The sequence below is a fragment of the Thunnus thynnus genome, chromosome 10 (genome assembly GCF_963924715.1).
Source record: "Thunnus thynnus chromosome 10, fThuThy2.1, whole genome shotgun sequence".
In the NCBI taxonomy this organism is placed as follows: Eukaryota; Metazoa; Chordata; class Actinopteri; order Scombriformes; family Scombridae; genus Thunnus; species Thunnus thynnus.
Genome location: NC_089526.1, coordinates 33941585 through 33965493, shown reverse-complemented (window position 1 = coordinate 33965493; position 23909 = coordinate 33941585). Strand labels below are relative to the sequence as shown.

The 23909-nt window shown below is 40.3% G+C and overlaps 1 protein-coding gene across 4 annotated transcripts in view; it reads right to left on the bottom strand.

The window, feature by feature from the left end:
* adcy3a (adenylate cyclase 3a) overlaps nt 1-19034 on the bottom strand; it is a 44586-nt gene extending 25552 nt beyond the window's left edge. For 3 of the 4 annotated variants that reach the window (XM_067602535.1, XM_067602537.1, XM_067602538.1), the window contains exons 1-7: nt 18814-19034; nt 16646-17870; nt 9385-9534; nt 6117-6247; nt 5751-5862; nt 4658-4785; nt 1396-1554 (exon numbers count right to left, since the gene is read on the bottom strand). In XM_067602535.1, the coding sequence (XP_067458636.1) occupies nt 1396-1554; nt 4658-4785; nt 5751-5862; nt 6117-6247; nt 9385-9534; nt 16646-17320 (1355 nt within the window). In that variant the 5' untranslated portion in view covers nt 17321-17870; nt 18814-19034. Of the gene's footprint in view, nt 1-1395; nt 1555-4657; nt 4786-5750; nt 5863-6116; nt 6248-9384; nt 9535-16645; nt 17871-18604; nt 18767-18813 lie in introns of those variants that run through there. The other variant, XM_067602536.1, reaches the window with a different exon arrangement.
* Between the last annotated feature and the right edge of the window lie 4875 nt (nt 19035-23909).

The following is a 23909-nucleotide window of genomic DNA, read 5'->3' as shown; positions in this document are numbered from 1 at the left end:
CTCACTGGGCTCCTCTCTGGTGGGGATGAGACCAACTAGGTGGGATGTTGACCATTTGGTAACTTGGTGCAGACAAAACAACTTGGAGCTCAACTCTCTAAAGACAGTGGAGATGGTTGCAGATTTCAGAAGGAACTCAGTCCCAATGATGGTGCACTTCTACGCCGCCATCACTGAGTCTATCCTCACCTTCTTCATCACCATCTGGTACGCTGCTGCCGCTACCAAGGATGAAGGTAGACTGCAGCATATCATCCGCTGTGCTGATGGGGACTGGCTGCAATCCACAGTCCTTCCCGGACCTGCATACCTCCAGGACACTGAGGCAAGCAGGTAAGATCATGGACGACCCCTCCCATCCTGGACAAATGCTCCACTCCAGGAGGCTGAGATCAAAACTCATGCCAAAAGAACAGTTTCTTCCCATCTGCAGCTGGCCTCATCAACAAGGCCCGGGACCCCCACTGACATGGACTCTATCCCACTAATAGACAAAGGCGGCTGTGGCTCAGGAGGTAGAGCAGGAGGTAGTCAACTAATTAGGAGATCGGCGGTTCGATCCCGGGCTCCTCCAGTCTGCGTGTCGAAATGTCCTTGGGCAAGATACTGAACCCCAAATTGCTCCTGAAGGCTGTGCCATTGGTGTGTGAGTGTGTGTGAATGAGTATTAAATTAGATCTCCTGATGAGAAGGTTGGCACTTTGCATGCCAGCCTCTGTCATCAGTGTATGAATGTGTGCGTGAATGGGTGAATGTTGACATGCAGTATAAAGCACTTTGAGTGGTCGGAAGACTAGAAAGGTGCTATATAAATGCAGTCCATTTACCGTTAACTACACGTTATATTAATGTAAAATCTATAATCGTATACTGCACATATACTTACCCATCACATCTAACATGGCATGTTACCTCTTTCTGATTCTGATTGTTTAGTTGGCAGGAAGAGGCGAAGCTAGGTGACCTTTCAACTTAATGGACCAATTTTTTCCTATGAATGTGGTCACGCTGTGCCAATATGATCGTATTCTGATCACACTGTGTTCTGAGTGCATTTACACCTGCATTAAAATATGTTTTTCTTTATCTTTATCTTTTCTTTATCCATTCCTGCAGTAATTAATAAAGCTAGCTCTAGCTATCAATCCATCTATCTATGGTAATAATTCATCTGGTAGTTAGTTCAGCTCACATCTTGAAATCTTTAATTCAGGATTTCAAAGCCTGTATCCAACCCAGGGACACTGAAATAAATGGGCCAAGAGCAACACATGGACTGAATAATTTGAAAGATGATATAATGACATCAACAGTGTACCAATAGTGGATTGATATAACTTCATTTTAAAAACTTGACCAACAGAGAGGTACTGTTCAGTTAATGTCTGTTCTTACCCTGGTATCCCTCCAGCCTCCATTTTGTTGGCTACAGTGACATCAGTGGACCAGACATCATACTGCCAGCGTTTCTGACCCAGCACTCCCCCGAGGACTGTACCACTGTGGACTCCAACCCGCATGTCAACATCTGTCTGGGTTTTCTCCCGGACATATCTGTGGTTGGTTTACACAGCATTAAATACACATTAAATAAAAACAGCAGGAACCACAACTGTGGCGTTTTAAAACTGTGACTGCCATGACACCACAAATGCATTCTCAACCCATGGAACACTCTTTCTCTCGTGTTTACATACACTTAAGTAACCAGAGGCCTGTACCACAAAGCAAGTTCAACTTAGCCTGGCTCTCTTTGGGTTGGCTGGCTCCACTACACCTAACATTGTCTGTCCTGGATAACCTGTATCAGGAAGCTGGCTAGGAACTAGCTCAGTCAACTCTGGGTTTTCCAGCTAGGAGTGTGTTCATATGAAAGAGCCTGTAGCTGCATGTTGTTAATTATGGGCAACATCATCAGAACAATGAATAAAGTACTTAATATGATATGAAATGAAATGGTGATACCTACAGGAAATTTGGTTTTAGTGACAGCACAGTGATATTCAATGAGATGAAATGTAAACAATATAATCACATAACTACAACAGAAGATGTAGAAATATGAGAAATAATTCCTAAATATTAAAGATAAGGCTGAGGTGTGCGACTAATTATATATGTCTTTAGTATATCTTTTGCTTTTTGTCAGATGATAAAAAAACTATTCGGGACACACATAAAAAAGTTAAAATAATGACTGTTTCTGCTCCCAAAGCAGAGGAGAGGGAAGGTAGTTAATGCCTGATGAGGTCTATCTGACCCAAATGTTGCATTTATAATGATTGGAGCTAACAATGTGATGACCCTCTCTGGATAGACTCCTTGTCCTCTCCCTGCAGGAGCCTGGTGGGCAGAGTTGGGTCCACAGGGAGATTCAACTCCCCTGGACTGACAGGCTTCTATATTAGCTGGTGGCAGTCAGTCATTTGCCCTCTCTCCTCTGGCTTCCCCCATGTTTGGTTTTGGTTGTGTTTAGTTTCATTTATCTCTTAGTTATGTACACTGAATCTATTTTAGTTATAACTCATGTGTGGTCTCCCCTCCTTAATCTAACCTTGAGCAAGGTTGTGACAACAGTGTGTGGATTATTTTTCTAATACTTTTATCAAGACAACAGAGGATTTAGTTTTGTATTTTCAATATCGCCACAAAGTCACCTCATGTTATTCTGTGCTTCAGAGTGTAAAATCATAAACACTGTCAGCAATCCCTTTAGGAATGAAAGAAACTTTGCACAATTGAAATGCAGCTTCACTCATCATTATGTGTTTAGTGCCATTAACTATCACTCCGTTTGTTAGCTCTGTTTTAAAACTAGAGTGGAAATGGAAAGCCAGGAAATGTAAAATGATTCTACTGAATATATATTGCTCTTTTTTTTCCTGTCACTTTATTGTAAACTTAGATCTTTTGTCCATGTCAGGATCCTGTAGGAATGACTCTCTTTTTCCAGTGATCTGATTGGTCAGTGGTCGGGTGTTGATGGGTTGTGATCCAAACCTCTGAATTTAACCATGCATGTACCTTATGGATGTCTTAAGGAGAAGCTGGTGATTTATCATGGTGATTTATCTCCATTAAAAGTGATCATGAACTGTGATAACCTGGATATTGTAAATCTGCATGTACATTTGAAAGTTTGGATACATTTTCTCATTCAAGTGAATGGAGAGGTGGGCCTAAACTTTTGACTGGTACTGTGCATGCAACAGATCAGTAACCAGATTTCTACTAGGGATGCACGATATTGGATTTTGTGCCGATACCCGATATGCCGATATTTCCAACTCATTGTGGCCGATTACCAATGCCAATACCGATATATGCACATATTTTTTCCAGCTGGCTGAGGAGACTATTATGCATGCAAGCATAGATTGTACTAAGTATGATCAAGAAAGACCTTCGGAAGACTGGAGTTCAGGAGCTCAGCATTAAAACTTGAACCTGAACCTGCCAAGTGAGTAGAGCAGTAGAGTTTTCTTTGAATTTATTATACAGGATTAATGTGTAGAATTAATCTCAGGTCCACACTCCGGAGCAGAAGGTGGCGGTATAAACCAAAAAGAAGTCCCCCCCCCCCCCCCCCCCCCCCCCCCCCCCCCCCCAAACAGAGTAGTACATCCTGTCAGCCAAAGTGTTTCCTATCTGTGCAGCCGAACACAGCAGCTCCTGTGACTGACTGTCGGGGTGACACAGTCCGTCGAAGGAAGCACAGTCAGGCGGCGGAGGGGAAGGCGACATATTGGCCTCTCATAGTCGGCAGAATTCGCCAATGCCGATATTTCATCGAGCTTTTATCAGCCGATACCAATGATGTGCCGATAATATTGTGCATCCCTAATTTCTACCCTACCCTCTACCTTATTTTGGAAGTGTGGCTTACTGCTTTTAATTGTATTACTGATTGAGGACACTTTCTGACTGCAATCAATTTATGTTTTTTTGTTTTGGTGTGTGTGAGAGGAGAGGACAGACAAACAGGCAGACAGAGAGAACAGTGCTTTCTCTCACAGCATGAAAGTGTGTGAAAATAGTCAAATGTTCAGTAGTGGAAACTGACTTGTTTAAAGGCTAGTTTGTGTTAGTTTCAGTTTTAGTCCAATTTTGGATGGAATTATTTTAAATACAAGATGCATGCTCCTTGTAATGATGAATCTTTTGTCATGCACATGCATACTAAAAAGCAGATTAGAAACCTGATTACTTGTATTAATTGCAGAGATATTGGTACGCTCTGGGAGAAATCTAGCTGGGGAGACCAGGTTTCACTAATCCCCTACCCTGATAACAGTAAACAGGTTTCTGGTTTACATAGCATTTAAGAAATCAGCTTACTGGAAAGAGCTGACTGTAACCTGGTTACCTAACTGCATGTAAACACACTGAGTGATATACAGTATCTCTTTTAGTGCATCATGGGACACCAAAACCGAAGTAAATCCATTCAGGCACACTTGTGTGGAATCTGACCAAAATGTAGCATCAGAATCAATTGGAGGTTAATGACCTCTCATTGCAAACCAGTGTTCACTTTATTTCACAGCTGTAGTCCACAGAAAATCAATGTTAGTCCATCAGAGTGATCAATTCCACACCAACCATGTGACTGACACTGACTGATTTTATCACAGGCCAGTATCATAGCTGTACTCACGAGATGGCCTCCACCATGGCCAGGCCCATCATAATGGAGCAGGCAGCATGGTCCTCTCTGTAGTCTGGCAGCCCACAGATACAGTAGTAGCAGTCTCCCAGGATCTTAATCCTCAGCTGGTGATATTTCTGACAGAGAAGATAGCATTTAGTCTAGTAACGGTTCTGTAACTGTGTATGATGAGAAACATGATTCTCTGGAAAGTTCTGAAGCCTCTTTTATGATTTCTAAGCAGATATATGGACGTTTATGTGCAATGCATGTCAGATTGTGCCTTACACCATCTGACCCCACCCTTCAACTACCTTGCTGGGGAGGTGTGCCTCAGTGTTTGAAAACCTCTGGATTAAATGAATGAGATACAAGGTAATTATCAGTGATCTTTAGACATGTTGGTAAGTGTCATTTTGAAGTCTGGACAGTGCTAGCTATTTAAAAACTCAAAATCTATCCTTTAACTGACGATAGGAGAATGGTATCGATCTCCTCTTCTAATTCTAGGCAAGAAAGAGAATAAGTACATTTCCCAAAATGCTGTCCTATTCTTTGCAGAATTGGTGTGTAGTTATAGCCTAATGTTACCTTACACACCACTAAATGATCTTAATAAGTTCCACTCAGAGAGGTGGATGGATTTTGAATTTAAGAGAAAAAGAGCACTGGTATCAGATTAGTATCTGTATCGAGTGACATTATCAGAATCTTATCAGGACAATAAAGGTCAAACAAGAGGATCCTTATTGTACTTATATTGCAGAATTGATATATATTTAAATATGTAAACTAGATAATAAATATAAAATCTCTTGATACAGCATTTAATTATTAGGCCAGTCATCCTTGGGAATAAGGAAAATACGCAAACTCACAACAAATGGGCCAAATCTGCAAGCTATATCACTGAATCAATCATTTAAAATGATCCTAAATAATTCAAATGTAAGATTCATGCTAAATGTCCAGATATCAGTTAGAATATTTGACAATTTCTTGTAACCTTGATGTGACCCATCATGAAAATTCATACATGTATAGAACTGGAACATGTAAATGTCATAAGATCACTGTTGTTTGGTAATAATGTGAAACTCACTGCAGCCAGTTTGTCAAAGCGAGCAAAGAGCTCATTGAGCAGTTTGACCAGCTCCTGAGCACTGCAGGATGATGACAGCTGGGTGAAGCCCACAATGTCTGCAAACAAAATACTGCACAACAACAAGAGACAGATACAAGATAGCATATTAGTACAGTGCAGCATCCTGCTACAGTGGCTGTTTCAGGCTCAGACCATACTGTTACACAGCTTTATGTATGCAGCTATTTGCTTTGCAATCAAAAGAATCAATCAACAATATTCATTCTACATATGAATGTACCACCCTAAGGCAGGCACACACAGCAACTGCATGACAAACCTCAGGTATCAGCACCCTAAAACCTAACGGCGGTAGCAAGTTACCTGACGTTCTCATGTCTGTACATGTACATGGTGTTGAACTGCTGCATCTCTTTCTGACTGGGCTCCTTCTTCATGTCCTGCAGCATCTCATCTGCTATATGCTTTGGAAGGATGGACAGCAGCAGGCGTTCCTGTGGAGGACAGACACATACTGAGACTGTTGTAGAACTAACTAGTAGTGCACAGCTTAGCTAGAGAAAGCCCTTAAAGGAATGGTTCAACATTTTGGGAAATATGCATATTTGCTTTCTTTTCAAGAGTGAAATGAGAATATTAATGTCTCATGTCCGTGTGTTAAACTGGAGTTAGGACCTGGTTAGCGTAGCTTAGCATTAAGACTGGAAGCAGAGGGAAACAGCTAGCCTGGCTCTGTCCAAACTAAGTCCAATGATACACCTGCCAACACCTCTAAAGCCCACTAATGAACACATTTCTTGTTGGTTTCATTTATGCACAAACAGTAAAAACGAAAATTTGAGATTTCAGGGGGAGTTGAGTTCTGAAACTATATAATGATGAAAAGCAGAAATGGTGGTGCCCTGGTGGCCTAATGGTTAAGGCGTATACCACAAAAACCACGCGTCGATTCCTGGCCGGGGGACCTGCGTTACATGTCACACCCCTCTCTTTCCCGACATTTCCTGTCTCCAAACTGTCTGTCAAAAAAAGGCAAAAAGCTTAAAAAAAACCTTCTTAAGAAAAGAAGAAATGTTCAGCAGTCTATGTGTTTACAGAATGCCCTCAAACTGTCAGTCAGCATGGCTGCAGAGATCCTGCTCACAGTGACCCAGTCCCACAAAGACAGACAACACTGAACTATCAAATAAAACAAAAGCCTCTATTACACACAGACACACACACACACACTTGACCTGTGTCAATACATATTCAAAGCAGGCCTTCACACACACATACACACACAGTGTACATGTAGAGGAGTGGGGGTGGAGGGCAGCGTGGCAGCTTTCAATATTCTTATCAAAACCTGACAGAGGCAGAGAAGCAACAAATGGCTGAGCGGTCTGGTTCTGTGATTACAGCTGACATCGTCTCAGGAGGCTGGTTGCCTAGGTAACCGGCAGTGATCGGATGCTCCGCTCCTTGATTGGTTGACGGCCCTTGTCTCCCAGCAGCCTGTGCTTCTCCATTAGTATTCTAGGAGTTTCTTCCACTCGTGGTTTTATCAGCCTTCTTGCTGTCTTTTGTCCTCTCCATCACTCCTCATAAAACCTTCTCTCTCTCTCTCTCTCTCTCTCTCTCTCTCACTCTCTGTCTCTCTCTCTCTAACCATCTGTTCCATAAATAGTAGTGATGGAGAATGCCCAGTGGCCACAGATGTGAGGAGAGGACGAGAGCTGACACAGTACCCGCTAAAACAGACAGAAGCCAAACAAACCAGTACACTCGCACATGCACACACGCACACACACACACACACACACACACACACACACACACACACACACACACACACACACACACACACACCTTACTTAATAAAGCAAGATTTCTATGTAAGCCAGATTTGATTTCATAACTAAAGCTTATTTTCAGGAAATCTTGTTTCATAAAGGAGGTTTAAATAAGTCTGACATAAGTTACCATGGAAATGTATCACTCCAGACAAACCTGGTCCCAGTCAGGCTAGTTTTCAGGCTTAGCTTCACCTCAGGCATAACCAGTGTTACAATCAATCTGCCAGACTAACACACACACCAACACGTGACACACGACACAATGATAATGCTAGCATGCTTGTTGAGTAGGTATGAGTTGTACCATGTAACCACTTCTAAATTTACCATGCTAATATTTGCTAATTAGTACTAAACAAAGTAAAGCTGATGGTAATACTATTAGTTTAGCAGGTATTTGGATAAACTGAGATTTTGACCAGATGATGGCGCTACATGAAAAAGTCAGGTGATGATCAAAGTTATTACAATTCATCCTGAGGGGAACATGAATGATCATGTCAGCCCATCCCATAGTTGTCAACATTCCATCTGAAGCAAAATGGTGGACTGAGCAACACTGCATTCCTATGGTAAACATTCCTACAGTCACACTGTTAGTGTGGCTAAAAAAGTACTCTTGTGAAGATCAATACATTTACCATCTGTGTGCAAAGATAGAATTAGTGGAGATTAGAACAAGAACGTGAAATGGACTTGGGATTTTTATGTTTCTGACAGACAACGTGCAACCCAATCCTGAAAATGCAAATGCTAACTGGACTTTTCCATTTGATTTTGAATGATGTCCCTTACCCTAACCACTGAAAATAGAACATCAGTTTGCATTTTCATTTGTATAATGGCAGCAGCCTCCCAGGCTTGTTGTGTGAAATCTGCCAGTTACTCATTAAAAAAACAACAACAAACAAAGAAACAATGGACTGGATGTAACATTTGAATGGCTCAAGCGCACCAATCAGAGGACCATTCCAATGCTTGGGCCAGTGTTACCATTTCTGCCTAGTATACTACTGCAAATCCTTACCGGCAGGCCTCCCTGCACATACATTCAAACCTCTAAAGATGATCCAGAACGCGGTGGCACTGCTGGTCTTCAATCAGCCCAAAACAGCACATGTTCATATCCCTTCACTGGCTCCCAGCTGCTGCCCACATCAAATTCAAAACCCTGACACTTGCTTACAAAACTCGCAACTAAAACGACTCCCGCCCACCTGAACTCCCTCATTCCGGTCTACACTCACTATGCTCTGCCAATTAAAGGCACCTAGTACCACCACAACAACAGGGCCTTAAGTTGCTTGCTAGACTCTTCTCCTCTGTAGTTCCCCACTGGTGGAATGAGTTACCAAACTCTGTTCGATACGCAGAGTCCCTCTCAATCTTCAAGATTCTTTAGCTCTTTCGCAAACACCTCTGCACTTGATGGACTGAAGAAAAAAAAAGAAGAAAAAAATCTGCTTCTATGTAATCTACGCACTCTATGCATTGCCTCTGTGCACTGCCTGTTGGCATCCACGTGCTATTGGACTCAAACTTAGCTTTATGGCACATACTTATGTTATTCTCTCCTGACTAGATCCGTGCATGTATTGTATCAGCTGTATGTCACTTTGGATAAAAGCGTCTGCTAAATGAAACTGTAAATTGTAAATTGTAAATAGTATAAGGGAATTGGGGCTTGGCTGTCTCTGTACCGGACACACAGAGTAGTGTATTACCCAAAATGTCTAAATATCCCTTTAAACACACATGCAAACACAGTTATGTTGTTTTGTTTGACCTCTGACCTGTTGTTGGCTCTGCTCTTCCAGGTTGAGTTTGACCTCCAGTGACTGTCTCGCCTCCAGAAAGGCCTTCCGATGCTTCCTGTCTGCCATGTAGTACGACATGATGCCCACCGTTATGGCACAAACATAGATCACAATATTGGCCAGAAGCTTGAAAGCAAAACAGAATGCAATAGTTAGGGCTCAATATAACATGAACACAAACAGTACGGGCACGACAGAAAGTTTTGAAGAGTCTAGCTTTAATGGAAACTTTTCCAACATTCACAAATAGAGCAATGTGATATGGGTATAACCACAGGTGGTTTTCATGGTTATCTACCTGTTTTTCACACCTCCTTGTTTCCTTACCAATATTATTTTGCTTTTGAGTTCTGCCTGGAAAGGGCAAAATGGTTGAGATGATGTTTGAGTAAGGATTATATCCATTGTTTGGGTCAATCATAAACTTATAAGCCTTTAAGAATGTATTTTAATTTAATCTTATCCATTGAACACTTATATGTTGCTATAATCTATACACACACACACACACACACACACACACACACATATACTATATATATATATATAGCATAGGAGTGACATGAAATATTGTATTGCTGAGTGATGGACCCAAGTGGGAGCATATACAAATTAAACAGCAGTGGACCAAGAATTGAACCTTGAGGGACTCCACATGGAATGCCGACTTCACTTGAATCAAAGTTACCAATAGAAACAGAAAAAGGTCTTCCAGTAAGATAGGAAGAAAGCCATATGGTTTGGATTATCAGTTTTTTCAGTATTTTTTCGATCAGGATAGTGAGCTCTGAGGTTTTGCCAACATGTGTTTGTGCTGGCCCTGGGTAAGCAACCAGATGTTTTTGTTACACCCCGCTTCGCCATTATAGGTTACAAATTAAGCTTGTGAGGTAGTATATTATATATATTAGTATTATAGTATATTCAGCGATATCAGATTATTATGGTACAATTCAGTGATCTATGTACAAAAAATGATTAGTATATCCAGAAATGTAATGTGCTATGCTTTATCTCCCATGTTGTTTAGCATTAATACTTCCTTCTGAGTGCAATTGTGTTTCCCAATGATTAAAGTATGAACTTAGGATCAAACTATTACATTGTAGCCTTTAGAATTGACATGTGAATGATAATCTACTGTACTGTGTCTGTACTAGCTAGTGAACGTATGTTACAGGGTTTCTGTCATTGTATTGCAAGCCCGGCGGCCCACTGGGCCTGAGTTGAACCCCTGCCGGACCTAAGCAATGGGGAATTTAAAAAAAAAGAAAGAAGTATTTTAAGATGTTTTTCTAAACTAACATCTGTTATACAAGTGGTGTTGCTCCTTTGAGGAATAGCTCAGTGCATAGTGAATGCGCAGTTGAGAGAGAGAGCATGTGTGTGTGACGTTGAGGCTGCAGCGCACACAGACACAGGGACGAGCCAGAGGACGACTGTTATATGAACTAATGATTATTTTCATGACCAATTAATCTCCAAATTATTTTCTTGACTCATTGTTTAGTCTATTAAATGTCAAAAAATAGTGAAAAATGTTAAATTACAATTTCCTAAAGCCCAAGATGATCATGGTCTTATTGCTTGTTTTGTCTGTCCAACAGTCCCAAACCAAAAGAAGGTCAGTTATCACATAAGACAAAGAAAAGCTGCAAATTCTCACAACTGAGAAGCTGGAACCAGCAACCATTACAACTACTATTTCTATTGTTTTTTATGATTTCTTTTGAATTCTAATAGTCTTCTGGTTTATTGTGGTGTATTATGTTAATTGTCTGATTATAGAAAGTTCAATGAGGTGTGAAGAGCCATAAACAATCCTGAAGTGTCAATGTCCAAAGAGTACATGGCCTTGAACATAGTAGACACTCCAGATATGTTGTATAATGGCCTGTGAGGGCTCAGTGTTTTCTACAGCTGTTGTTCTTCTCTCTGCTCAGTGCTCAACACTTGAGAAACTTCCATAATATGCTCAGTGACATCTGTTTATGTGTATATAGTTTATAGATCATGATTAGACTCAGTCAGGCATAAAGCAGGCATTCTTCTACATTTTTCTTATTGTCAACAAATCCCATGAAAAGACCAAAATCAACTATGTGTTAGTCCATCTCTCATTAGAAAGCCAAACTCAACCCAGAACTTTTGCATTGTGTTCCAGAAGTGGAGACACCTCATTTAAAATTCCATTGACATTTTTAATAACACAAATAACTAAAAATCCAGCCTTGGTACATAACCTTATTCAAAAGTGCATTGTGTTATTTACTCCATGGTTAGATAAGGATGGTTAAAATAAACAAAAAACAAAATTGTTGTGTATTCAATATTTCTAATTTTTCATGGCCTTTAACAACTAACATTTCCCATAAGCCCTAGACTATCACAGGTTGAACGTCACGGCTTGGCAAAACAGAGCCAGCCCATTGGTGGAGGGGAAACGGTTAGTTCAGACAGGGCAGAGAGGACTGAACAGCATTTTTAGACAGCAGATATTACAGCTAAAGAGTTGGGAATACTATGGATATGCTGCACTGGTAAGTTCTCCTGGGAGCTGTACTTTTCTGTATGCTCACAAAGCAATTGTTTTCAAAGATTTCCATTTCTAATATGCAGTGCTCTAGTGGATGCCAGTTTGTCTTAAAATATGGAAAGTAAACATCTGGACCACACTTTATTTTCAGACCGAAGGACCAGTGAAAGAAATGCTGAGTAAGAGATTGCATTGAGTTACCAAAGCTAGTGGAACAGAGGCTAGACAGGACGTGACATTAGGAATACTTTCTGACTTCCCTATTCTGTATGTGGCGCCCCACTTCCATAGGTTTCTACTAAAGGTGCAAGTCTTTAAAAACAGCTCACAAATATATAGTTTAATTATTTAAAAAGTCTAAGTAAAACATACCTAAAACATCTGGTCACTGTCATTTTTAATAAACGTTATTCAAACAGGAGGAAATGGTGCATTTGTTGGGGACTATTTTCAGCAGCGTATTAATCCATATTTGGTGCTCCCTTAAGTATTTCTGGCAGCAGAACAATGTGTATGGGAATGAGTCAAAACAGTGTGTGTGTTCATGGTAATGAAGGAACATGTTACCCAGTGCAACAGTGTGGCTCATTGACAGGTTTAATAGTTTTTGGACAACAGTGGAGCTCTATGGCACAGAGGAATAAGATATATTAGGCTTTCCGATAGGTAGAAAGAAAGACAGAAAGAAAGAAAGAAAGAAAGAAAGAAAGAAAGAAAGAAAGAAAGAAAGAAAGAAAGAAAGAAAGAAAGATTGACAATTGAAAGGAATATCTCCAGCCTATTCCTTTAATGTAACATTTGTCCTCAAAGAAAAAAAATCACAAACTGGAATTCATATATTTTCTTATTTTACTGTGTATCCTTGCATCGAGTGAATAAAATGCAGTGTCATTCTGAGACTCAACACTCACTGTGATTCTATATCTGACATTGCAGCCATCACTTTCTTCATGTTAACGACTCCTTCAAGACTGTCCTCCAAGCAAACCCACACAAATGCAGGTCTGTGTCATGTGATTGTATGTAAAAGTACAGTATGCATGTCACTGTCTAAACATAAAGCCCACATTTCTCATCTGTTTTTTAATGTAAAAGTCTGAAGTGTGCCAGCTGAATAATTAGCCTTTTACATTGCTAAATTATTATCAATGAATATATTGACCATTTTTCAAAAAAACAGCAGTCAATTAATTAAAATCAAATGAATAATTTGGCAGAGTTTAAATGATGCATTACAAAACTCAAAGAAAAAAAACAAAACCATAAAAAGGTCATTAAATCTTTATCTGAACATCACCTGTTTCAAACCCTCTAGAAATCTGCAAGAAGCAGCTAGCTGATGATGAAATAGTAATACAGGATTTTACCATTGCTTTGGCTCAGTTTTCAAACAGGCTGAATAATGTCTTCTGTGGGAGCTTCCTTAAGTGCCTTTTGAAGCGTTTTTGCCATTCGTCACTCATTCAACTCATGGAACAGATATACTTCTGTTTTTTGTACCAATCTGACATTACAAGATCTCCTTCGTTGTTTTAATGCTCCGAGTCTAGAGTCTTTTTTTCTGGTGCAATTTTAGTGAAGCATAATCTCAACAGCCAGCCATTCAAATACCTCTGTTTTATATGTTGTGAACTTGTGGACTGCATCTAGAATGACTGATCAAGGGGCCCCATGTTGCTTTCTGATTTCACTATATTGACACCAATAAATTAATAAATAAAAAACACAGCTGTTTTCCTCCCTTATCCCTTGTGTTGCCTACTTGGAAACCATTGGTGAAGCCTGGCAGGTATCCTCTCAGCTGCTGCTGTCAGGACAGCTGTTCTGAGGGCACTAATGGCTGAACAGAGGTTGGAGTCTGTGTGGATTGAACAGAGTTGATGCTTCAATTGTTCTTACATGACACTCATGTCTCACTTTTGAAGAGGACTCCCAGCAAAGCCTGAGAAAACAATCCTCATGATGTCACAGTGACATCATCAGGGTAAATTGGTTTAGGCTAACACAACAAATATATATTGTATATGACAAAAAAGCTTTCAACAACTACTGCAGTGGATGCCAATAGGCCTTTTTGACATTTAGTCAAAAAGTTTGTTAGTGGTAACAGCACAGGTGAAAATAATCTAATTAATGATTGCTGGATTCCATTTAGCTGCTTCAGTTTCAGGCTCCTTGTATTGTGCATGCTGGCTGGCTGACATGGAGATTTGAATAGAAGAGAACCACCATCAATGTTATTAATAACACCTGATGATTTTCCTGCTATGACTATGAAGTGAAAATGTCCAGTGTGAAAAAGGTCAATTTGTTCTAGAATATAGAAAGTAAACACCAGGAGGAAAAGAAATCCTGAATGAGAGATTATAGAAGTCTCTATTGTGTTGCATCATGGGGAATGTAGGATCCAGTGTTTTTTGAGCTTGAAGTCAGGATATGTCAGCCTCTGCTGCTTTCAACCGTTCTTCTTCTTTCAATCTGTCTTCTGTGAGTACCCTGACTCTCTGGAGTAGCTTGTTAATGCAAAGAAATGACTCACTATAAACTGCTGTGGTCATAGAGAGAAAAACACTCAATCACATGCTCTGTCCTCACAATACAGACAGAGCTCACATTAGTGCTGAAACAAGTCCGCTCATTGATTCGTTGATCGACAGAAACTATTTTTATAATTGATTCGTTATTCGAGAGGGCAGACACAATAGGTCATTTGAAGATGTCACCTTGGGCTCTGTGTTTTTGTGATGGGCTACTTTCTGACACTGAATAGATGTAAAACTGATAAATTGAAAAAATAAAAGACAGATAAATCAATAATGAAAATGAGTTATTTGCAGATCTGGTTCAAATGCTACTTACAAGCTACACAGAGCAGTAAATCAGTGCAATATTTTTACATTCAGGTGAGCATCATTGCAACATTTTTTCTAATCACTTCACCATCAGTACAATGCATGTCTTACCTTCTGTTTATTATCTCAGTGTACAGAGTTTCTGTTACTGTGGTGTAAATAGCCGCATTTTCTTACTGTATAACTGATTACGAAAGAGACTTAGAATTGATGTTTTATCTGATTATCTAACGTTTGGTGTCTTGAATAGAACTTGAAAATTGTGCTTGATACACAGAAACAGTAAACATTAATCATTTTGTCAGACTCTAAGCCACATCATATATATATTTACAGTATGTTCAATAAATAAAATGAATCTTTTTGAGAGGAAGTTTTCCTCTACATATTTTTAAACACTGACTTTTGAATAATTTGTACATTTTGTCTCATTGCTATTTGTACGACCGTTGATGAAATGACCATTGCAGCCTCTATTTTGATAAGATTTAATTACAGCAATATTTGATAATGATAAAACCTAAGGATCCTTCTGATGAGATGTGATACGACTGAGAATCTCACAGACGTTAGATAATGAACATTTGAGTAAAACAGTGATTAACTTTATAGTGAAGCACTACCTAATTTGAGCCCAAACTTTTTCACACTGAAAATGTGTTTTAAAAAAAGCAGCTAAAGCAACAGTAAAACACTAGAATACCAATAGTTCTGTCAAATGTGTCCTTTGAAGTACAATACAGCATTATGAATTGCATATAAACATTTGCATGTTCAGTCCATGCACCGGACTAGTTTCAATGTATTTATGCATACATGGTGTTTGTACAGTAAAGTTAAAGGTGTGCTTTGTGTAGTTTAGACCTCAGTCTCAAGCTAAAGTTGGTCTGGAGAAAATCTTTTAACTATAACAAAAACCTATTTGATAACGTGACTCAGGCTGGTGATCAACCCAACCATACTTTTTGGTACAGACTGCAATGTGTCCATAGAAGTGAGTAAAAAACAGTCAAGCACAGAAAGTTAGCATCCAATGTCTGATCAGATTCTTAATCTTGTTGACTTATTCTTTTATCTGATAGTTCCTGATTTAAATGGTCATTTAGACAGTTTTACAGCGTCTTGTATTCAGGAAAACTTCTTGTATGCCTGATTGTGTTAGTGTGTAGTAATAATATTTGATAATAAATAATAAAAAATTGAATATTTGAGAGCTCTAGCATCTTTTGTTAAAAATCTCTCTAATATATATATATATATATATATATATATATATATATATATATATATATATATATATATATATATATATATGCATATATATAGACTGGTAAGTGGACCTTGAGTTGAGACTGTTTTTTTTTTATTGGCTGTCTCCAAGCTTAACAATGAACTGTCAAGCTCAACTTTGAAGTCATAAGAAGTCAGAACTGTGTCAGACATCTACAGTTCTTGGGAAACAACTACATCTGCTGATGAGGATTGTGTGAAATGGTCAAAATCTCTGGAACAAGCGAGTAAGCGGACCTTTAGTCAAGATTGTTTTGTCAACAGTTTCATTTTAGTATCAGTAGCAAACACAATACCCTTGCTTGTTCTGTAGCCATAAATGTGACCTTTAGAAGCCCTGTGGAAACAGTTTGATCAGTCAGCTCTGGAAACAGCAGCTCTGGTTGGTTCTTGGCCCACTGCCCTTTTTGAACCTAATTTTTCTGTTCAAACTCTTAAACTTTTGTAAACTTGACGAGTTGGAGGTCTGGCTACACAATATTACTCACAGGCGAGTAAATGCATTTCAGGGCAAACATCTACCTGTCCCTCACCTCTCTTTCTCCCCTCCCACTCTTACCTGTCTGCCAAGTGCTGCCCCCTTGATCTCTTCCTGCTGCTGCTGGGCGATGGTGACTCCCAGAACCAGGGTGTGGACCCCGCAGGATACAGTAGTGATGAGCACGATGGGTGTCAACCTCAAAGGCAGAGTCAGGAAAAAGGAGAAGCTGAAGAAAGCCTGCCAGCCAACTGTGTCACTGGCCTGGTGGAAGCGAGCATAGTTCAGACCCAAGTAGCAGAATATCTGAGCTGCTATGAGCACCCACAGGGCATAGGGCACCACCCGCCGCGAAATGCGATCTGGCAGCAGCCCAGAACGGCACAGCAGGTAGAGGATGATATCTGCTGCCAGTCCCACTGATGCCACCAAAACAGAGGCCAACTTGTCAGTGGTGTAGACCACCGTGCACATGACGATGATGTAGCTGTCGAAGAGGGCGGCAAACACGACAAGCACCAGCAGGGTTTCATGTCTCTGCCGTCTGAAGTAGGTCTGGTAGAGGTTCTCCAGAGACTCGGGCGCAAAAGTGAGGCGCATGAACCGAGGGAGGCAAAGGCAGCATCCTGAGCTCCGAACAGTGACCTCATGTGTCCGCCCCACCGCCTGCCCAGGGTCAGAGGGCAGCGTCACTGAGCAGTCTGCCGAATACTCTGCAGAGTACTCCGGCTCTGAGAAGGCTCTGTTCCGAGGCATGGTGAACACTCAGAGCTGCTTCCTGCTTTTTCCTTTCTATAAAAAACTTCAAACCTGTTTGTTGTCCGACAGGAGTAGACCAAATGCTGCAATATTTTCAGACATAAATCATCTGCTTGTTCCTGGTCTGCTGAGTAACCACCTTTGTCCCCTGAGAAGCCACATATGTGGCATGAATCACAGCTGTATGTTGATTGTCAGGAACTGTACACCAGAGTGTCTCTTACATAGCTGTGCCTGTGGTCACTCCATCCAATGCTCTCATTTGACTCAGTTAGTCCTGTGTCATATGCACACGCCTACTCCTCTTCAGCAACGTGATCCAAAGAATATGCACGTCTTGTTTCCTCATTCAGCATTACAAACGTGACTGTTTCACCAGCTCCTTTCTGTGTTTGTACTCCACAATCATACACCATGTCAGAGTGGCTGAATTCCTTAACTTTAGATCAACTAAGTTGATGTTTGCAAGCCCGCCTCTGCCTCCATCATTCCTCTTGGTTGGAGAGCTTTTTGCATTTTGGCCTTCCATAGTCACACCTCACATGGCCTGAATAAAGAGGGACACATGAAGAGGAAATTCACTGTGGCTTCATTTCTCAAACACAGATGCATTCAATAAAACCCGATGATCCAGGGAGGTACAGTACAATCCCTAATTCCTGCACCTGGCTGCTATCAGCCGCTCTCGTCATGCCAACATCTATGTCAAAATCTAGCTGTTTATTAAACATTGTCTGTTCCTAGAAGAACATGACTTATTATTTATTTCACAAATTTCAAGAGTCACACTTCACCTCAACATACATCCAATCCGCCAATCATCTTTTTTCAATAAAATTTGAACAGGTTTCTTTAGCATTCCCTTCACAATGTTTATTCAAAATGCCCCTACATTGAGGTGAGCATTTACTATATTCAAGCTAAACATTTGAACCTGGTATGCTATATGTATGCCCGACTGAAAAATTGACTGCCAAGCTTTTTTAAAAAATACACGAGTGATATTTTTGCGGGGTTTGTACTTTTGTAGATAGAGCAAGACAACCTTAAATTGGCAGATTTGGGCGTCAGGCTCTCTGCTGCAGGCCTACCTACTTACATGCTGCGCTCTGCCAAACACACAGGTGGTGAAAACACATCACAAACAACAGGCTCCTGTTGCTGAAACATTAAAGACTGTGACAATAATCACAGTGTCAAAGCTGCAAACTGTCAGAATGTTCTCAAGTGATAAAGAGGATCAATGTGGGGCTGAAGCCGCCACTTAGTCATCCAACAAACCTGTTTAGATGGCTGCTTTAGCATCCCTTCGTCTAACTCTGTAACGTTATGTTTGACAGATAATATCTGAATATGATTTTCATGTTGGCTCTTTACTGTCCATCATTACAATGTCTGCTGTCTTTGTTTAATTAACCTGATCATCTGGAAGCTGATATTTTGTCCCTGTGAAAATCACGTACATAATCTACACTGATGCATCCGCTTACCGTGTGTAAAGCCGGATTTCGTCTCCTATGGGTGCTAACGTTATTCCCATTGGCCAGATGTGGGTGTGATCAGCCCGCCTGAAACACAGCAGCCTGCATATATTCTACCTCAGTCTAATGGAAAGATAAAATGGCTCATAGAAACTCGCCTCGACGGGTACACAAACCCCCGCTTCCAGCTTTTTTGGTCTTGGGTGTTTTCCGCAGAAGACAGGGAACAGCTTCACTATGAAGCTACAAGCATTACACATACAATTTCCGGTCCATTTCGAAATAAAAACCTTTGTTTGCAAATATCGCTTTTCAACCTTTTTTGAGCACAATACAGATGTGTGAAGTCTTTTCACACATCTGTATTGGGTTTAGGAGAATGGATAAGCCGTGGCCTGGAGTGCCTATAACCTTATAATCTATGTTTTGGAAATTTAGTTTACTTTAGATATGTTTACTCTTTACTACATCTCAGCAAGTTGAGCATAAAAGCTCATTTTTTGATCTTGGAAATAATAGTTGTAGCTACCAAAAAAATCTTAGTTCTTCCATAGCTTTTAACCATATCTACTGACCTTTATCAGTGGATGGAGTTGGCCCACTTGCCATGAAGATTATGTACTGACACCGGAGCTAAATCCGTTACAACTCAGCAAACCCCATTCAGTGATGTAGATGGCTGAAATGAGATGCGGTTGAAAACTACAGGAAAAAGCTAGTAAGCGGACCTTGAGTTAAGATTTTTCGACCCCATTTCAGCAAATATGAATCGCTTTTTTTAAAATGTTGGTGTCCATTAGAGCGCTACGTATCATGCTTTTATTTTGAAGGAACAGGTTATAGAGTTTCCGCACTTGTTCTAGCGTTTTCTGTGTACTTTGACGCGGCCACATCTCCATCTCCACATTTCTCCTCCAGTGTCCCCGCCCCCTAAACCATCACCTCCTTCCCTCCATCCTCCTGTAGCTTAGGATCACAAGTATGGTGTAAGAACACTGTACAGAGTCTTACTATGGCTCTGAGTAGCACATTTCATGACACATATATATTTGTATCAGTCCATGTGTGGATAAAGGATGGCAGCCTCTCCACAGACTGATTATGGCTCGGCCTCAGACTGTGATTACAATTACGCCTCCTTTTTTAAAAAAACTTTATTTAACCGGGTAAAGTTCACTTAGCTTTATTTTGTTTGTTTGTAGTTGATTTCAGGAACACCCTCTGTTCAAGTATAAGTGAATCAATGATGTTCAGTTGAGGTCTGGTGCCTTGCTCAAGGACTCTTTGACAGAAGTTGTTTTAGGAGGAAAATGTGCTACTATTGAATGTCCACATGTTTCCTGCTGATTTATGAGTTCAACAGGTGTCCCAGGAAAAGTCATTTCTAATGTCATTTCTAAGTCAATGTCTAAAACTGAAAAACTAAATCCATTCTCATTTTCTATCTACTATCTACTGCGCAGATTCTGGCTCTAAATGATGTCACACACACAAGATGGCAGCTGCTGGGAAGGAGATATTTTGACTTCAGTTTTGGAAAGCGATAGGAAGTGGAGACGTGTTGTCCATATTTATATACAGTCAATGGTCTTGCTCAAGGACACTTAGACATGTGGACAGGGGGAGCCATGGATCAAACCATCAGCCCTGAGATTAATGGACAACCTGCTCCACCTCCTGAGCCACAGCTGTCCTAGAGGTTTAACACGTTCATTTTAAGACTTTTGTAGCATTGTTACTGTTTAGTATACTTGGAGTCAAGTGGAAATGATTCATTTGAATTTGATTTCAGTTGCAGACAAGTCATAAAAGACACAGGGACAGCCCTTGGCATAGGCCACATAGGCAGTAGCCTAGGGCATCAAACATGGAGATGGCGCCAGGGGTTGACTAACGGGGCTTAAGCCTTGAATGTTTTGCAGTAAAACCCAAATCTTTTGCTGTCCATTACACATGGCATTTATGCTTCTAAACCCAAATCATAGCTGCATGGGAAACCAATGACTTTTAAACAGATTGGTTGGAACAAAGTGCTGATGGACTGGAAAACCCCTCCCTTGTGTAGTTTTTTCACTCTTAAAATAAAACAAGTAAAGTAAATACATCACAGGACAGATCTAAACTGTAAAAACAAAGTGCTCACCAATAGCTAAATGTACCATAGCGTTATTATTATATTTGGCAGCATATTTAGTGTGTGTGAGCATGCATTGTGTGTCTATGTGCCTGTGCAGACTGATTACAAAATATAAACACTATGTTACAAAACAAGTGTCTCAATCTAAAATGATGCCTAGGGCACTAACATAGTCAGGTCTGGCCCTGGACCAGCAGTTTGACTGCAACACAGTTGACTTGTGACTTCATTTGGACTTGAGGGTGACTATAGATCTCCTCATAGTTTCTCAAAGTGTGTGACATTGTTCCAAAAGATGCTCCCTCATTTGTTATTTGGATGATGTGTTGTTCTCATTTATATACTAATCAAACCATTCACAGTGAGCTTTAAACCCTTTTTCAAAGTCACTTAGATCTTTGTTCTTGCCATCTTGATTGGACAACATTACCAATTTGTGGCCTGTCATTGGTCTTTGCTTGTGATTGTCAAAATAGAAAAAAATGAGTTCTCCTACACCAAAACATAATTTATTTAATCCTTTATTTATACAGGTAGTCTCATTGAGATCAGGATCTCTTTTTCGAGAGAGAGCTGTGTACAAGTATAAACCTATACAGTTAACATTTTCTAAGTTCATTCGGTGTTAACAAGAGGTACAGTTAATGTTAAAATGTCCTGTGATCTAATATTGTATGTACTGTATTTATATTTGACCATGGAGCAGAGGTAATGAGGCAGTTTTTGCAGTAGAGCCTTATAAATAAACATACAATGCAGCTCCTTTCTTTCTGTAAAGGAGGTCTATCCCAACTTTTCACATATGATGCAATGGTGATTTAGGAATTTATCAGCTGTAGTATGAAGTATGAAGTATGTATGAAGCGCAGCTCACTGTGATACATAGAGTCAAGAGGCTATAAGGTGGAGGGAGAAACATGCTTAGATACAATACCGCGATAATCAAGTGTAGACATAATTGTAGATTGTACAATGGTCTTCCAACTAGCAGAAGAGAAACATGATTTGTTTCTATAGAAAAATCCAATTTTTAATTTCAGTTTTTTTTCACAGGTGTTCCACATGGGTCTTAAAATTGAGTCTGGTATCCAGAGAGATTCCCAAGTATTTTTTAATTTCAGAACTCTGAAGGGTATGGATATGGGCAGAAGGCCAGATAGTGGGATACACTGGATGCGTGAGCAGCGCGTGTGCGACGCGGAACCTCTTGCTTTTCATTTTGGCGCCCATGTTAACAGGTTAGAGCGGCCACACTGCCCGCGTGAGACGCGCGTATCATCCAGTGGACACACTGGATGCGTGAACCTCAGCAGTGCGTGTGCGTCGCTGAACTGCTGCGTCTCTCACGCTTGCAGTGTCCACACAGGAAGCGTGTCTGCTGCAGCGCTTCTGGCACTGGCTGCCCTATCTTTCTCGTTTTCCCTGTCTATTTCTGCTGAGAACCGCGCGCGCCATGCGGAGAAAATAGGCGAGACCTTGAATCTCTAGATGAAGCGATGAAGAAGTCTTGCGTGAGACGCGCGTGTCGCGGGCAGTGTGGCCACTCTAACCTGTTAACATGGGCGCAAGAGGTTCCACGACACACACGTGCTGCTCACGCATCCAATGTGTCCCAGGGGTTAGGTGGCCTTAAGAATACCATACATTTAGTTTTGCCAGAATTTAAAACAAGCTTACAGTACCGGTTAAAAGTTTGGACACACTTTCATATTGAAGTGAATGGGAAGGTGTATCCACACTTTTGACCAGTACTGTATGCATGATGAGAAAGATCTGAAGTGTGTCAAAAGCAGGCCGTAGACTAGCAATGGCCAGATTAAGATAAGAGCCAATGGCATATAAAACAGTATCATCTGCATAAAAATGTACATCACAAATTGGGGCGGCAGAGTTGATATTGTTTATGTGTATGGTGAATAAAAGATGTCCAGGAATAGACCCTTGTGGGATACCTATTCTAACCTTAAAGGACAGATTCACAACTTTTCAAGTCTGTCTCGAAGCAATTATAATCAGGTGCCCATATGAGCATTGAAACAGGTTTTGCTTACTATAATTATTCCTCCTATTCATACTGGCAATTAAAAGATTCCTTCCTGATTCTCTTACAACATAAGTGACAAAATTCACAGTCCTTGTTTGTGCAAAAAGCTATTCAGAAGTTTATCTGAAGATAATATGAGGCTTCAGTCATCCAAACTAGTCAAATCAAGTGGATATTTTCCAAAGTTACAGCTTTTTTAGGACAAAATTTGGAAGTTACCCAGTTGAATTGATTAACTCAGTCTGCTGAAGCTTCATATTAACTTCAATAAACTTTTGTATACATTGTTGCACAAAACAAGGACTGTGGATTTTGTTCCCCATCACTTTTACTGAAAGTGCATTAGGAAGGAATATTTTAATTGCCAGTATGAATGGGAGGAATAATTATAACAAGCAAAACCTGTTTCAAAGTTCATATGGGCACCTGACTGTTGTTTTAAAACAAACTTGAAAAACTCTGAAACCATCCTTTAAGGGCACCTGATTTAGAACCACTTGAATCTTATAACATGCAGTGAGACCTGAGCTTGAAAGATATGACTGTACAGTGCTATAAAACACTTACAGTATATTCATGTTTCTACATGTAACCTGTCTGACACCAGCTCTTTTCAATGACACCACACTGCCAGTAATCCTGTATTGATTGTTCCATTGAAACACAGCTCTGAACCTTTGATCAATGCACAGATAGTTGGCAATCAACCAGAAACATTTTTTCAGCATCATCTACCAGCTGTTAGTGTCCCAAACTGACTATCAAGGTCACAGTACAAAAACACAGAAACATGCACTTGCCTAATTATGTGTGTGCAGATTAAGAGACTAGACTACATGATAGGAACATGTCACCTTTAGTCTGGGGAATCATGTTGAATTAACCTTTGTCTCAGATGTGCTGTCGTCCACAGGGAATTGCCAG